General features: G+C 43.4%; 1 protein-coding gene across 1 annotated transcript in view; it reads left to right on the forward strand.

Annotated features, from left to right (window-relative positions):
- Positions 1 to 10,326: 10,326 nt before the first annotated feature.
- gabra5 (gamma-aminobutyric acid type A receptor subunit alpha5) overlaps positions 10,327 to 14,790 on the forward strand; it is a 117,668-nt gene continuing 113,204 nt past the window's right edge. Inside the window, exons 1-4 of the mRNA XM_060826998.1 lie at positions 10,327 to 10,400; positions 11,410 to 11,531; positions 12,478 to 12,545; positions 12,631 to 12,851. Of these exons, the coding sequence (XP_060682981.1) occupies positions 10,327 to 10,400; positions 11,410 to 11,531; positions 12,478 to 12,545; positions 12,631 to 12,851 (485 nt within the window). The remainder of the gene's footprint in view (positions 10,401 to 11,409; positions 11,532 to 12,477; positions 12,546 to 12,630; positions 12,852 to 14,790) is intronic.

The raw sequence follows: 14,790 nt of genomic DNA on the forward strand, positions 1-14,790 counted from the left end.
CGTTCATCTACTTGACTCGGAGATAAATCCATACCCCAGTTCCTAAGAGAGATATGAAGTTTATTGAGGGAGCAGCTAATCACACTAAAACCATAACAAAATGGCTGATGCATAAAGAGAAAAGTTCAGCAATGCTTTGGTGCAAGTGGTCAGCATTCAGACATAAAGGGCTCATTATGTTTTAAGCTGAAAATAAGTTGGACAGCATCAAAGGATGGTGTTTTTAAAAACGACTGAAAGACCTCCAAAAACTAAAGGATGAGGACTTGCGGAAGAGAAAGAAGAACAGAAATTGCTGGCAAAACCCAGCAGGTCTGGCAACATCTATGGGCAGAAAACAGAGTTAGTGTTTAAAGTCCGGTAACTTCATCAGAACTGATGAATTGCTAGTAGCTTCTGTTTTTGTTTCAGATCTGTTTCTGTTCCTGCATCTGCAGTTCTTTGTTTTATTTATATGTTCCTTCCATGTGTAAGAATAACGGATTGAGAAGGAAACGTCGCAAACTCAAGGCTGAGGGAAGAACCCCAATTGGGAATGAAGGAAGAGAGACAAGAGAAAACGCACAAAACTTCTTTGTATATTTGAGGAAGGAAAAGAGAAAATAATAATTTTAAAATGAGCATCTGCACTACATGCATTTGAAATAATAGATAAAAACATATTGTCAAAGATGCAAGTAGGTGAACCTCTGGTTAATTTATCTCATAACTTTGTACTGGACAACTGTGTTGAAACCAGTCAATTATTAAACTTCAGACTGCAATGGATGGATTTTTCTTGGTAAAAGAAGGAAAACAAAATGGGACAGGAATTGGGTAGAATAAGTTATAACATCATTCTGTAGGTGGTGAAAAAGGTTTTCATATGTTTTTCAACTCAAAAAGTGAATTTGAAAGCAGGTCATTCTTCCTGTTTCAAGTTTACTGCCTGAAATAGTCAGGCAAACAGTCAGGAGGCTAGTGTGTCTATATATGTCAGAGATGGAAACCACTTGGAATCTGTGGTTAGGTGTGTCTGATTATCAGGGACAATGTCAATTGATGCCAAAATGAATGATTTCTGGATGCAATGCCAGATGACCTACTATTTTGCTTGTCTGATCAGAAAGTGCTTAAGCAAATGTCAATGATTTTGTGGTGTTGTGAGTGTGGGAAAACCAATGGGCAGGTCTTTACTTTCCTTGAAAGATGATAGCTGAATGATGTTATCACTAGACAGAGATTCAGGTGATGTTCAGGGGACACGGGTTTGAATCCCAGTGGAATTTGAATTAAATTTTAAAAATCTGGAGTAGTGTCTAATGATAACCATGAAAGCATTGCCAATTATCAATTTTTTAAAAATGCTCCTTTGGAAAAGAGAATTACTGTTCTTACCAGACCCACAGCTATATTGTCGACTCTCAAATGCTCTCTGGACAATTAGGGACGGGTCCATTCTGTGAATTCAGACAGATTGAGCACACAGCCACTGTGGCTCGGGGCTTCATGCACCTGAGCAGAGTCTGAGTCCCCCTGTGCTTTGCTGTTCTGAGCACTGTGTCTGTTGTTTTGGCTTTGAGCCAGTAAAGCGTTACGCGCAGCTGTTGGTCATGAGCTCTGTCAACACAAAGCAACTCAAAGGGAATAAAAGCAAAACTAACACTTGGAAATGAAGGTTATGCTGGAGTTCCGTTTGGAAGTCCCCAAGACCGGGCTGAAATCCCTTTCGATCGTTTCCTTCTGGGGAAAAGGGGTTAGGAGGCCATGGGGGGAGTGGATAGTTCGTTCCCAGCCAAGAAGTTGAGGCAAGGAGACTGAGAAATCTGGCGCCAGTGCTCGGCTTAATTTTAAAGGCACTTAGTCTCCTGACGTTCAACTTCGGAAAGTAGCCTGCATAAAAAAGCACACAAATAGTGGTGTCAGCAAAATCCTAACTGTGGTTTAGCATCTTGGCTCAACAGTAGAAAGCCCCATTAGTTGCTCTAACATCGTGGTCAACGCCTTGTTACAATTAAAGCCAGGCGGAGTCAGCAAATTGCCCAGGCAAAGGAGGCGAATGGACTGAAATTCCTCCAGTGATGTTAGAGAGAGAAAAAAAACGAGGCCAGCTATTCTCGCTGTTCGGAGGTAAATTAACATTAAGACCACTCTGCGAATTTCCTAGCCCTCCTGAACACAAGTAAAACAATGGACAGCAAATGAACCCGGGTTCTGCAGAAGTGCCCCCTAACATGCACAGTCGAGGATTACTGCATGGTAATGCAGATATCACATCATGTATTAGGCTGGCGATCCAGATTTCGATTGTACAGAGAGAGCAGTGACAGATGAATGGACAATGCATTTCGCGTGCAAGAAATAATCTGGGTATTCCCCAATAAAACCAGCCAAGTTTGCCTCATTAAAAAGTTATTGCTGGATGCAGAAAGGTCGAGAAACAATCTTTTGTTTTCAGTGGGCTGTTTGGGAGAATGTATTTGCCCAAAATATTTTGATTCATGCTTAAAAAAGCTTTTTTGCTGTTTTTTTTTTAAGAAAAAGGACATCTTTTCAGAGAACGGAATTGCTCAGAATGAGTGTTGATGTCATTAGCAAGCAGTAAAGCAGAATTAAGTAGCGTCACTGCTGTTCCCCAGCATTTTACTGCTAAGCATCATTTAATCCAAGTCAAGCCTAAAGCTGTTAATGTAATTTTCCTTTCCTCAAGCTCTGGTCAATCTAATTCAGAGACTTAGCGCTCCCTCTAATGGAAATAATGGGTGCGAACATGTATTTTTCAAGCCGAGTACTTTTTAAAACGGTGCCGCGTATGAAAAGCAAGGAAAGCAAAATGTTCGTCAGTTATTCTATACTATTGGCAGCTCTATGCTCCACGGCAGCTGCCATGGGATCGCAATCCAGAGTTTAACTTCTCTAAGAGAGGGTAACCCTTGCTGGGTGTCAGACTGAGGCGAGGTGGACCTCCATCGGAAATGGTGAAACTTTCCTTTTGGAAACAAAAGCTTGTGTCATAGAGACGTACAGTAGGGGAACAGACCCTTCGGCCCAACTCGTCTATGCTGACTAGATATCCAAAATTAATCTAGTGCCATTTGCCCAAATTGACCCATCTCCCTCTAAATAGTGGCATGGAGGCACAGTGGTTAACATTGCTGCCTCACAGCACCAAGGGACCCAGGTTTGATTCCAGCCTCAGGCAACTGGCTGTGTGGAGTTTGCATATGCTCTGCGTGGGGATTTCCTCCCACAATCCAGGTTAGGTGAATTGCCCATAATGTTCAGAGCATTAGTCAGAGGGAAATGGGCCTGGGTGGGTTACTCTTCGGAGGGTCGGTGTGGACTTGTTGGGCTAAAGGGCCTGTTTCCACACTGTAGGGAATCTAATCTAACCTAAAACTCCTTCCTATTCACATACCCATTCAGATGCTGTAATTGACCTTCCTCTGGCAACTCATTCTATTCACTCTGTGTGAAACAATTGACCCTTTGAAATCTTTTCCCTTTCACCTTAAACCTATGCCCTCTAGTTTTGGATTCTCTTACCCTGGAAAAAGTGTTACCATTCAAAAACAATAGAGCTAACGTCTACCTGGGATGGAACGTCTTGGCTATGTAGAGAGAGGCTGGATAAGTACAGGTTGTTTTATTTACAGCAGTAAAGACTGGAGGTGGGGACCTGATTGAGGTATATAAGAATATGAGGAGCAAGGGCAGGGTGGAGTAAAAACATCTATTCTCCATAGTTTAGAGGTCAATATCAAGGGGGCATAATTTTAAAATTAATGGAACAGGTTTAGAGGGACTTGGGGAAACTTCTTTTTCACACAGAGGATAGTGGGAATCTGGAATGCACTGCCTTATGATGTTGGAAACCTCATAACCTTTAAAAAGTACTTGGATCATCATATAAAGTGGCATAACGTTCAAGGCCGAGTGCTGGAAGGTAGGACTAGCACAGATGTAGAGCAGTTTTTTTTAAGTGCAGACTCGATGGGCCAAAGGGCCTCTTTTGTACTGTGTGATTTTGTGATTTTATGATTTTAATCCTGGTTGAAAGTCTTTTAGTTTGTGACATTAACAGCGCTAGTTATCATTTTCACACAAAATGCATGTATCAACATGAAATGAAGTGCAACAAGAAAAAACAAACAATAAAGAGCTACTTGTTAGTACAGCACTTGACCATGGCTGGAAAAAAGACACGTTTTACAAACAATTTGTCTTGCATTTGTAAGAATTGTGAATTCTTGTGAATTGCCCTGATGAATGCAAGACCAAATGCTTTGATAAATGTGTTTTTATTTTGCAGCAAAAACAAAAAAAGGGTAGTTTGGGAGTATTATTTCAACATATGACTTGGTATAAAATGATAAAAAATTTACCACAATGACACCTGTTTTCTAGGTTTAATTTTTAGAAGAACTATGAAGGGGAATAGCCGAAGACAAATTGTGCACCATGAAGAAGATTGGCACAAGCACCAAAAATACAACAGCCCTGCGGGATATTTAACATCAGTGATAGGAAATAGCAAAATGCTGTGGAACGTCAACGACTTTGGTTAATACTTGGGTATTCAATCCTGACAATTTGACATCTTTGGGGTGAATTCTATCTGGAAAGGGCTAGTGTGTTCTTTTTCCTTCACTAATTGCTATTCTAACAGTTGCCAAAAACAAATTGTTCCATTTTCCAAACTGATTGGAACCAGTCAGTTCTTTACACTACATTATAAAGTAATAAAAACTCTAAAGCTTACTTCACACCCAAAGCCAACATTCCCATAATATGAATTCCTAGTCTGGTGTTTTTATTCAGAATAGCTCCAAGGTGTATTCTTTGTGGTGGTCCACCCCTGTGTTGAGGAATTGGAGAGAAACCAACCCACTGCCTCTGAGCTTCGATCCCACTAAACCCAATTCAACAGTGTCCAAGGGTCATCAGTCTCATAAAGCTATTAACCAGTTTAGAGCATGTCTATAGATGAATTCTAAACCTGCCTGTCTGAATTCATGGCCTTTCATTGTATTGCTTTTGTCAAATAATTGCCCAAGCGAATCTTCAACTATTAGCATCTGTCATCAGCCCTATTGGAATGATACACAGGCTCACAGTAATCAGTTTGGTCATTTTATCTTCACAACTTCCTTGGCAATTAAGTCCTTATATGGCACTCAAACCAAGAGCCTCTGGCCCACAGGAGAACAACCTCTTTAAAAATCCCACTTACCACTTAAAAAACCTTCTTCCATCTAATCCAGGCATTTGATAAAAGGCTGTACAACAGATTTGTGAAGACATCTATTGCTCAGGGAATAGTCAAAAAAATGGATATTAAATTGTCGAGTAGCAAACACAGTGTAGTGATCAGATGTTTTCCAGGAAAAGCAAGGTTTACAGTGAAGTTTGCCAGGGATTGCTGTTAGGACCTATGCATTTCACAATATATATTAATAACCTTGAGTTTGGTGTACAGGACACAACTTCAAAATGTGTAGATAATACAAAAGTGTTGTGTACCATGAGGATGGGAGTGTAGAATGTCAACAGAGCCATAGAATTGTACAGCCAGGAAATAGACCATTTGGTCCAACCCATCCATGCTGACCAGATATCCTAAATTAATCTAGCCTTATAGACTATAAAGAGTTTGGTGGAATGGGAAAAATGTGGTGGATTAAATTTCATCCAAAGAAGTGTGAAGCAATTCCTTTTGGTCAGAAGAAACCAGAAGGACAATATGAAAGGTTCAATTCTGAAGGGGGGGGTGGAGGAGCAGAGGTGCCTGGGTGCTTCTGTGCATTATCCATTGCAGGCTGCAGGACAGGTTGAGGGGCAAGTTAATAAATCACACAGTATTGTGGACTTTATTGATCAATGAAGCTAAAACAGTATAAAATGCTGGTTCATCTAATCTAGGAATATTCAGTCCATGCCCAGGCTCATACTTTAGGAAGGATGTGAAAGCATTACAGAAGTTTCACAAGAAAGGTTCGAGAGGTGAGGAACTTCAGCTACAAAGCAAGGCAGGAGAAGTTTGGACTATTCTTGGAGAAGGTTAAAAGGAGATTTGAGAAAGCAATTCAAAAGCATGAGGGATCTGAACAGAGCAAATAGTGGAAAGATTAAGTACTTTGAGTACACAGATTTAAGATAATTGGCAAAAGAAGCTATGGTAACATGAGGAAAACATTTACATTCAGTGAGTGGCTAAGGTGTGGAATGTACTGCCTGCACGTACACTACTACTCTCCTGCAAGAGTAGTGGAGACAGCCAATTAAGTGAATTATCTGAAAGCGGAACAAATTGTAGGACAATAGGGACAAGGCATAAGTTGAACTGTTCCTACAGAAGGAGACAACAGCCAAAAATGCCTCTTGAGATGAGAACCATTTTAATGGTTCATGGAAAGTACCAAGCAAAGTAGAATCATGTCCTAGGTGAAGTTTTACAAGTGCAGGCCAAGAACAAAATGCCAAGGCCCTCAGTTGCAGCCCAGTACTGAGAATCAAAAGGACCAAATAGTAAATAGAAGGAGATAAATAAAGAAGTAATGATAGGTGAACCAAAATACAATCTCAATTGAATAATTTGTACCTAGTTGTTCACAGTTAAGACAACTAGCTCCATGACTTGCACAGCTTTACATTCTTGAGAAAGACAGACAGAGTAAGAAGTAATGGCCCAAGAGTTAATTTCAGGTGGTGGTGATACAATAGGTCTGCCCTCTGGAACCTAATAGGGTTGAACAAGATTCAGAGTGAAGTGTTCATAGTGACTTGGATAAGTCAAAACCAATAAGAGTCACAGCGTAGATAGAAACAATGGAGGCTTGTCAAAGAGTTGGCTTTTAAAAATCACTTTAACCTGAGAATGTAAACCATGTTTCATGGCTTTCCTCAAATGTCAAAGCAGGGATACAGCTTTAGATGAATTTCCCAGATGTATTCACAGGGAAGAAAATTCTTTCAGAGAAAGAATGGAGTGCGATGACACAGGGGAAAACAAGAGGTAATTGAATGTTTGACATAAAATTAAGTATTTGAAAATATTAAATTGGCCTAGCTTTACCTCTATACAAGTTTAAAACATAACTTATGGGATGTGGCTGCTGCTAGTTGGGTTAGCATTCGCTGTCCATCCCTTGAGAAAGTTGTGGTGGTGGACCATTGCAATCCATGTGCTGTATCTCGACTCACAATACCGCTAAGGACGCAAATCCATGATTTGGACCGAGCCAGGCTTTGATCCTGGTGGGGTATTGAATGGGTCAAAATCGGGTGCTAACTTCATTAGCAGTGAAGCCGCGCGGTGAAGAATCGGCAATGACTCAGTTTCTTCAGCGCAGCACCTCCAAGTCAACCCGCGTGCGTGGGAGACAACAAAGCCAACCACTTCAGAATGTGAAGGCTTGTCAAAAAATAGGCTCCATACTGAAACCACTTCTTGTTCTCTCGATAGAGTTAACCGACATTCCGAGTGTTCCGGCGGTTTCTAGCCCTGATTTGAAGCTCTTTATTTTCTTAGGGTGGGGATTTAACACAGCGCTGCAGACTAAACAGTCCAAGCTCGATTGCTGGCCGGCCTGTCTGATTTGAGCCTACAGAGTTAGGGTCAGGGTATTGGGATATGACATAGGACTGGCCTCTGAATCCCTCAGAGAGCAGGTGAACATGGAAGTAACTGTTGTCCAAGCTTATCTTAAGGACAAGATAAAGGCCGCATTGAATATTAGAGATGGAGTTCATCAGTGAATTCCGGGAGAGTTGAGTGTGGGTGTGTATCAGCATGCACGTAGGTGTTCGAGCAACCCACTTCCCCTCGATCCCTGCAGTTGCATCGATCCCTACAGTGTCCACTCCACAGCAGGTTCTATTGTCTTGATGGTGTAGCTTTACATTTAGTCGTCTCCTCCAGGCGACACATTCTCAGTACAAACTATATCCATTCGCCTGGCAGAGATATCCATCCTGCTCATTTATTTATCCATTCAATGAAGATTGCCGAAGATTGCATGGCCGTGGAGGTCTCCTTCCAGGCCGGAGGAAGTTCCCACAGTCTGACCCAGCTAGGATACAGCGTCGTCTTTAACGTTCAAGATCCTAGCGCTGAGGAGAATGGGGGGTGCGTTCACTCCTTGACGGGGGAAGAGCCATCTTTCCCAAATCTTTACCAGCTCACCCCATATACACCCGGCGTCCACAATCTAATTCTTGATTCTAATCACCTGACGAAGGAGCAGCGCTTCGAAAGCCTGTGATTTGAAATAAACCTGTTGGACTCTAACCTGGTGTGGTGTGACTTCTGACATTGTCCACCCCAGTCCAATACTGGCACCTCCACATCAATCTAGCTCCTAACTAATTCCTAACATGCAGACTCTAGTCCTACGATTTACAAATCTAAAGGTCCCGGCTGTTTCACAAACAGTTCCCCCAGGGATCAGTGCCACACTCAAAACCTCGGTTCTGCTGCTAATTATCCATTGAGCCATTCCACACCACTGGCCTTGTTTAAAACTCTGTCATTTATCCTCCAGTGTATAATTGTCGCGGAATCAAGTTTCCTGCAGTCTCTCGCCGCCTACAGCCATCCAACAATCTCATCTCGATATACAGCCCCTACTCTTCATAATGCGCGGAGTCTAGTTTCTCCGGTAGAGTTATTTACAGTGGCTAGCGTATATCACTGCCACTGGAGAAATCTACAACAAATCAAAATAAGGTTTAAGTCAATCTGTTATCGTTGGCTGTCCCGGTCAAAATTCTCTAGTCATATCCCGGAATCATCAAGTTACCGAATCCACTGAGTCCACGTTCATCCGGTAAGGTGACAGCTTGGGGACAGGGACTGACAAGGTGGGGTGTGTTAGCGGTTACCGGAGAAGCTGTGTGTTGGTGGTTTGGAAGAGGGGCGGGGGAATGTCATCAGGTAGTCTTTCCTGGGGAGAGTCAGTGCAGAGACTGCGGGCCGAATGGCCGCTGTCCGCACTGTGCACCATCTAGTGATTCTGTGAGACCAGCAATTCCAGGCGGATGCAGTCTTTCTCTCGCCCTGCTCCATGACCTGTAAATTGGTCACAGGTTATCCAACACACTCCCCGGTAAAAAGTCGAGGATTCCACAGAACAATAGCAGTGATGTGCAAGCTCCCTTTCTGCCACTGTGTGGAGTCCTTCTGTGCATTATTAATCTAAGACCATCACCCCCTCCCCCCCCCCCCCCCACACACACACACACACTCCACCCCACCCACAAGCCCCATCCCATCGACCGCTTTCCTCTACCAACTGCATTGCTTTATCCTCTCCGGGTGAAGCCCAGCCCCGGCTCAAGCATGAGGACATGATTGGCTGCCCGGGAGATCCCAGAGGGAGCGGACGCTCTCCCACCCAGCCTCAGAGCGGAGCTGGCGGCGAGGGCTGGGACACGGGCCGCAGTTCCTCCTCCGTCCCGGTGCCCCGATGGTGAAAGCAGCCGGCTGGAGTACCCCGAGCGGAGCCGCGCTGAGCAGCCGGAAGGGAAGCGCGGAAACCCGCTGCCAGCTGCAGCCTGGGTTGTCTCCGGTGGGGGACTGGTGCTGAACGGACAGCTCCAAGTGATTGAAGGTACAGTACTGGAACTTTGAAATACGCTGGAGAGTGGTGTGTTGGACAAAGGGATTCTTTTGGCACTGCCGCTATACATGTTATATAAAATGTCATCTTCACTCAGACCTAATAGGAAAAGTACCTAAACATAAATTTCAGAGATGGAGAGCTGTGTGATTGGGTGTGTGGGTGTGTGGATGGGTTTGTGTGTGTGTGATTGTGTGTGGGTGTGGGTGGGTGGGTGGGTGTAGGCGGAAGGACAGAAAGCAAGGTTTTATTAATCACCTATTGTACTGCAAATTCAGGCGAAGGCGAGAGAGTCTATTGTGTGGCTGCTGGTAACGACAGAACACTTTGCTGGGGTCATTGATGTGTATTTTGTCAGTCCCTTGTGCCAGTCCACCTCCTGCTACGCCTTTGAATTGTACTTACTATCAAAACAGTCACATTAAATAGACAATGTCCTAACACTGGATTTTTTAAATTGCTATACTCTGACTTTAATCTGTGCGAGACACTATGTGCTGACTTTTAAATCAGATACCACCCCTTCCTCCCTCCGCCCCGACACGATGGTGAAGATTCTGCTGGGTCAGCGCATGGGCTGAGATACGCTGGTCACAGTCTCCATTGCGTTTGTTCAGCTCAGATTTCTTCAGTGCTGACTGAAACCAGAGAAAGAGAGCGAGAGAGAAAGAGAGAGGGCGGGCTGACAAGCGCCCGGGTCGGGATTTGGAATCTTTTAGCAGTGGCCATGGACACTGGGAGGTTGGAAGGATTCGGCAAGTTGTGCTTGCTCCTCGTGTCGAGTCTGAGCTGGCGCCCGAGGTGAGTTGGCAATGAGTTGGCCCGGCGGCGTGTCAAGTTTTATGGAGCTGAGGGGGATGGGGTGAGGGGGGGTGGGGTGGGGGAAGGGTGAACCAGGTGGTCGCTGTCAGCTGACGTGAAGCCGATAACACAGCCTGTTGGAAAAGCTCAGCAGGTCTGGCAATGTCTGTCCAGTGACCCTTCCTCATGATATTGAGTGAAACAGTGCGGCCTGAAAGCGTTTACGTTCTGCGCCAGGCAGGTTCAGGGGTATTTACACCTTCTGACCCTGTGCTCCAATGGGTCAATAATGACTCCTGCCCAGAGTTATTACCTGTCCAGAGTGTGGTGCTGGAAAAGCACTGCTTCCTGATGAAGGGCTTTGGCTCAAACGTCGATTCTCCTGCTCCTCGGATGCTGCCTGACCTGCTGTGCTTTTCCAGCTGCACACTCTCCACTCTAATCTCCAGCATCTGCAGTCCTCACTTTCATCCAGCTGGGTTATTGCCACTGGACTACCCGAGCTCAGCTGTCATTTAGCTTCTTTCAACTGAAAACCCTTCCAAGCAACATCGCCGTCTGATATAAATCTTGGACCCAACGAAAGGTCTGTTGCTTACTCAACAGTTAGTGTTTCGTGCCGTTCTGATTTTCTTTCTCCCCAAAATGCTCCAATTGCTGTGCTGCTCATCATTACTAAGCACACTAAGGAGGCGCTACACGATTGTGAAGCCCTTTTAGCCTGACAATAGGAATGCTGAATGTTGGCCGGGCTAACATTTTCTGCTCTGAAGTGAGAGTGACTCAGGCAAAGTTGACTCTGTAACTGACGGGGAGGTGGGTGCATTTCCCCATTAATAAGTTAGTTCAGCAGCATTTTTGCTTGAGCCCGCGCTTTGGGGAGTGAGTCATGCTGTCGTATTGATCCGGCATATGCACGGACCCTTCTAAAACGCTTTATCAAGTTAATAAGAGATAAAAGATGGAAACCTGTTTTAACCTTTGCATACAAAACGAACCTGCTCCCCAGCTTGTCCCAGAGCGTCTCCCCAGCGCTGAAGCAACACACCAACGATAATATCACCATCTTCACCAGAATTTTGGATGGTCTGCTGGACGGATACGATAACAGACTACGACCGGGACTCGGAGGTGAGTTCATGGGGCGGCCGTTTTCCCCCCCACGTTTGGTTTTTCCAAAATTGCTTGGTCTGATTGTTCCCCATCTCTCCAAGTGCATGGGCCGCCCACATTAGAACAAAAAGACGAGATCAGAAACAAACATCACTGCCTTGGAGGTCAGTGTAACCAAAGGACGCGAGCGGGGGACGAGGGAGGTGAGGAGTTTCAGGTCTATCCGATCCAGCTGATCAGGACGACCAGAATTGAAGAGTCGAATAGGGCGGTGGAAATAGAATCCTTTCAAAGTGTTGATTGAGAATACTTGGAAAGACATTTCTGGGCCGTGGAGGGGAAAGGGTAGTGGCCAGGGTCACATTGGAAAATTCTCCCAAACAGCTAGATTTGGGGAGGAGGTGGCGCGGTCTGCTTTCTCGAGGGTCAACATTCATTGAGAAGAATGAAATGCCGTCTCAGTGAGACATCCAAGATTCTTAGAGGACTGCACAAGATCGGTGCAAAAAGCTTGTTTAACACTTTGTGAGAGACTAGAACCAGAGGAGATAATTCCGGAACAAGGGTGGCACATTGAAAGCAGTGATGAGGAGGGTCTTGGTTTAGTCTTTGAGCACAGAGGGCTGTTGCGGCTCGGTCATTATATTCAAGGCTGGGATAGACAGATTTTCAACCAGCAAGGGAACCAGTAAGGTTTGTGGGGAAAAGGGAAGAAAGTGGAATTGAAGATTGTTAGATCAGCCATGATCTCATTGAATGGGGAGGTAGACTGGATGGGCTAAATGGCCTACTTCCTGTGCTATCTCTTATGGTCATGATGAGCCAATTGTTTCTTTCTGTAAGAAAGCAGATACCAGTGTGCTTAAATAGTGCCCTAAAATACTAGTGAGCATCTGATAATATTGGATGCCAACCAGAGAATGAGTTGGCTAATTATTTCCTTCAACCGCTTGATCTTTTACAGAAAGGATCACGGAGGTTAAAACAGACATCTACGTTACAAGTTTTGGCCCAGTCTCGGACACTGAAATGGTAAGTGTTCAAATATGTTTCTACAAAGTTCGATTCACATTTCCAGCAGTCACCATACCAACCAGCGCCTGCTGCTCCCTGACAGGAGTACACGATAGACGTATTTTTCCGCCAAAGCTGGAAGGACGAGCGCCTGAAGTTTAAAGGACCAATGCAGCTGCTGTCTCTCAACAACATGCTGGCGAGTAAGATCTGGACTCCAGACACCTTCTTTCACAATGGCAAGAAATCGATAGCTCACAACATGACCACCCCTAACAAGCTACTCCGGCTGGTGGAGGATGGTACTTTGCTCTACACCATGAGGTAATTACTCAGTACTTACTCGTGTGTTCACAGTTCTGATGGGTTTCTGTTCTCAAATGTTCAATATAAATCATTGCCTCAGCAATATACACCAGGAATGAAATTTATTTTCTTTACGATCATGTCGATTTGTTTTTTTTACACAATAGTATTTAAATGAATGTGTTACAGTAATAATGTTAATCATCTTAAATATATTATCTTTTATTAAATTGGATAAACTTAATGAATTTCAAGCTCAGAAACTGAGAGTCTGGTAAGAACTATTATTTGATAGATTGCTATTATCAATATTTATTTACATATGGAGAAAATAATTTAAAATACGGTTTAATAAGGTTGTTCCCATTCATGTTTCATGTTTTGATCTTTTCTTTTAATTTCTGCACTATTAGCCAGATTAATTGTGGGAGGTAAAATTCGATTTAGCCCTTTGTTAAATAATTAGCTCCGGTATTTGCAACTAATGCTTTTAAGATTATATTTTGAAACAGTGATTTAAAATACTATCCAAGACTGCAAATTAAATTTCAACTGCTCCTATAGCACTGCAATTAACGAAAGAATGTTAACACTTGCTTTGTCAATACAAAGGCAGAGATGTTTGCTTTTCAGCGGTTTATTCTCAGACCCTGCTTTTCCTTTGTTTCTGATTGAACAGATGTCGTACCCACTAGTCACCACTAGATGTCTTCCTTGCACATTTTAATAGACGTTCATTGACACAAGATGTCTCAAATTTCAGTTGAAAATGTGTTGCTGGTTAAAGCACAGCAGGTTAGGCAGCATCCAAGGAAGACGTTTCGGGCATAAGCCCTTCATCAGGAATGTTGTCTCAAATTTCACCCAACAAACATCCCTGAGGTACTTTTAATGGGGCCAATTTAAAGAGTGCCATCAACACAAACACTATTCCTTAATGACCATTGTCCTGGATTGAGAGAGTGCTGCATTGTCAGAGGAGCCTCTTTCAGATGTGGTGTTAACTAGGGTCCCACCTTCTCTCAAAGTTGGAGGTCGAAGATCCCATGGCTATTCCCTAATCAACATCATAAACACAACATTATCTGGTCATTATTACATACCTCTCTGTGGGAGCTTCCTGTGCACAAATCAACAGGATTTTAAAATTTTACAACAGTGAACATACTGCTTACCATGTAACTGTTTGTGGGAGCTTACTGAGTACGATTTAAAAGGGTTATTTCTTTACAAAATTGGTTTCTCACATTGTCGTCTGTGGAAGCTTTCTGTGTGTGAATTAGCACAGTTATTTCTACTTTACAATATTGATCACATTGCTTTTGACACAGCTGTCTGTGGGAGCCTATTGTGTGCAAATTAACTTTATTATTTCATTCTTTACAACAGTGACTATAATGCAAAAATCTTCATTAGCTACAAAGGTGTTTGGGACATAATGTGAGAGATATTATGAGATTACAAGTTTTCCTTTTTAGAAAACAACAACCAGGCTTGTTCATAATCTTGAACAGGAGCTCTAGCTTTGTTTGGCAGTTTGTAGTATCTGGTTTATATCTCCTGGGCATGAATCCTGGCTCAAAGAAGAAGTTCTCCCCAAATGTCCAGTTTTCTGTGGGTGGAGTGAAGGACAAGCATCACATAGTAGATCAAAGTTATAGGATCAAAGACTGTAAGGTTTTTTTTCTCTTAGATGGTTAATTCCATTCCTCAAACAACAACGTGCAGAATTTTTAAGTATTTTTCATGGCAGAGCTGGCTCGCCTCTTGATTTGCCAAGAGGACAACTTATGTTTGGTGGGGATAAGCAGGAATGTAGGATTAACACTAAAATCAGATCAGCCATAATTATGATGAATGGTGGAGCAGGCTCAAAGAGCCAAGTGGTCTCCTCTTAAGACCATAAGACATAGGAGTGGAAGTAAGGCCATTCGGCCCATCGAGTCCACTCCGCCAT

This window comes from Hemiscyllium ocellatum, chromosome 6 (assembly GCF_020745735.1).
Source record: "Hemiscyllium ocellatum isolate sHemOce1 chromosome 6, sHemOce1.pat.X.cur, whole genome shotgun sequence".
Taxonomy (NCBI): Eukaryota; Metazoa; Chordata; class Chondrichthyes; order Orectolobiformes; family Hemiscylliidae; genus Hemiscyllium; species Hemiscyllium ocellatum.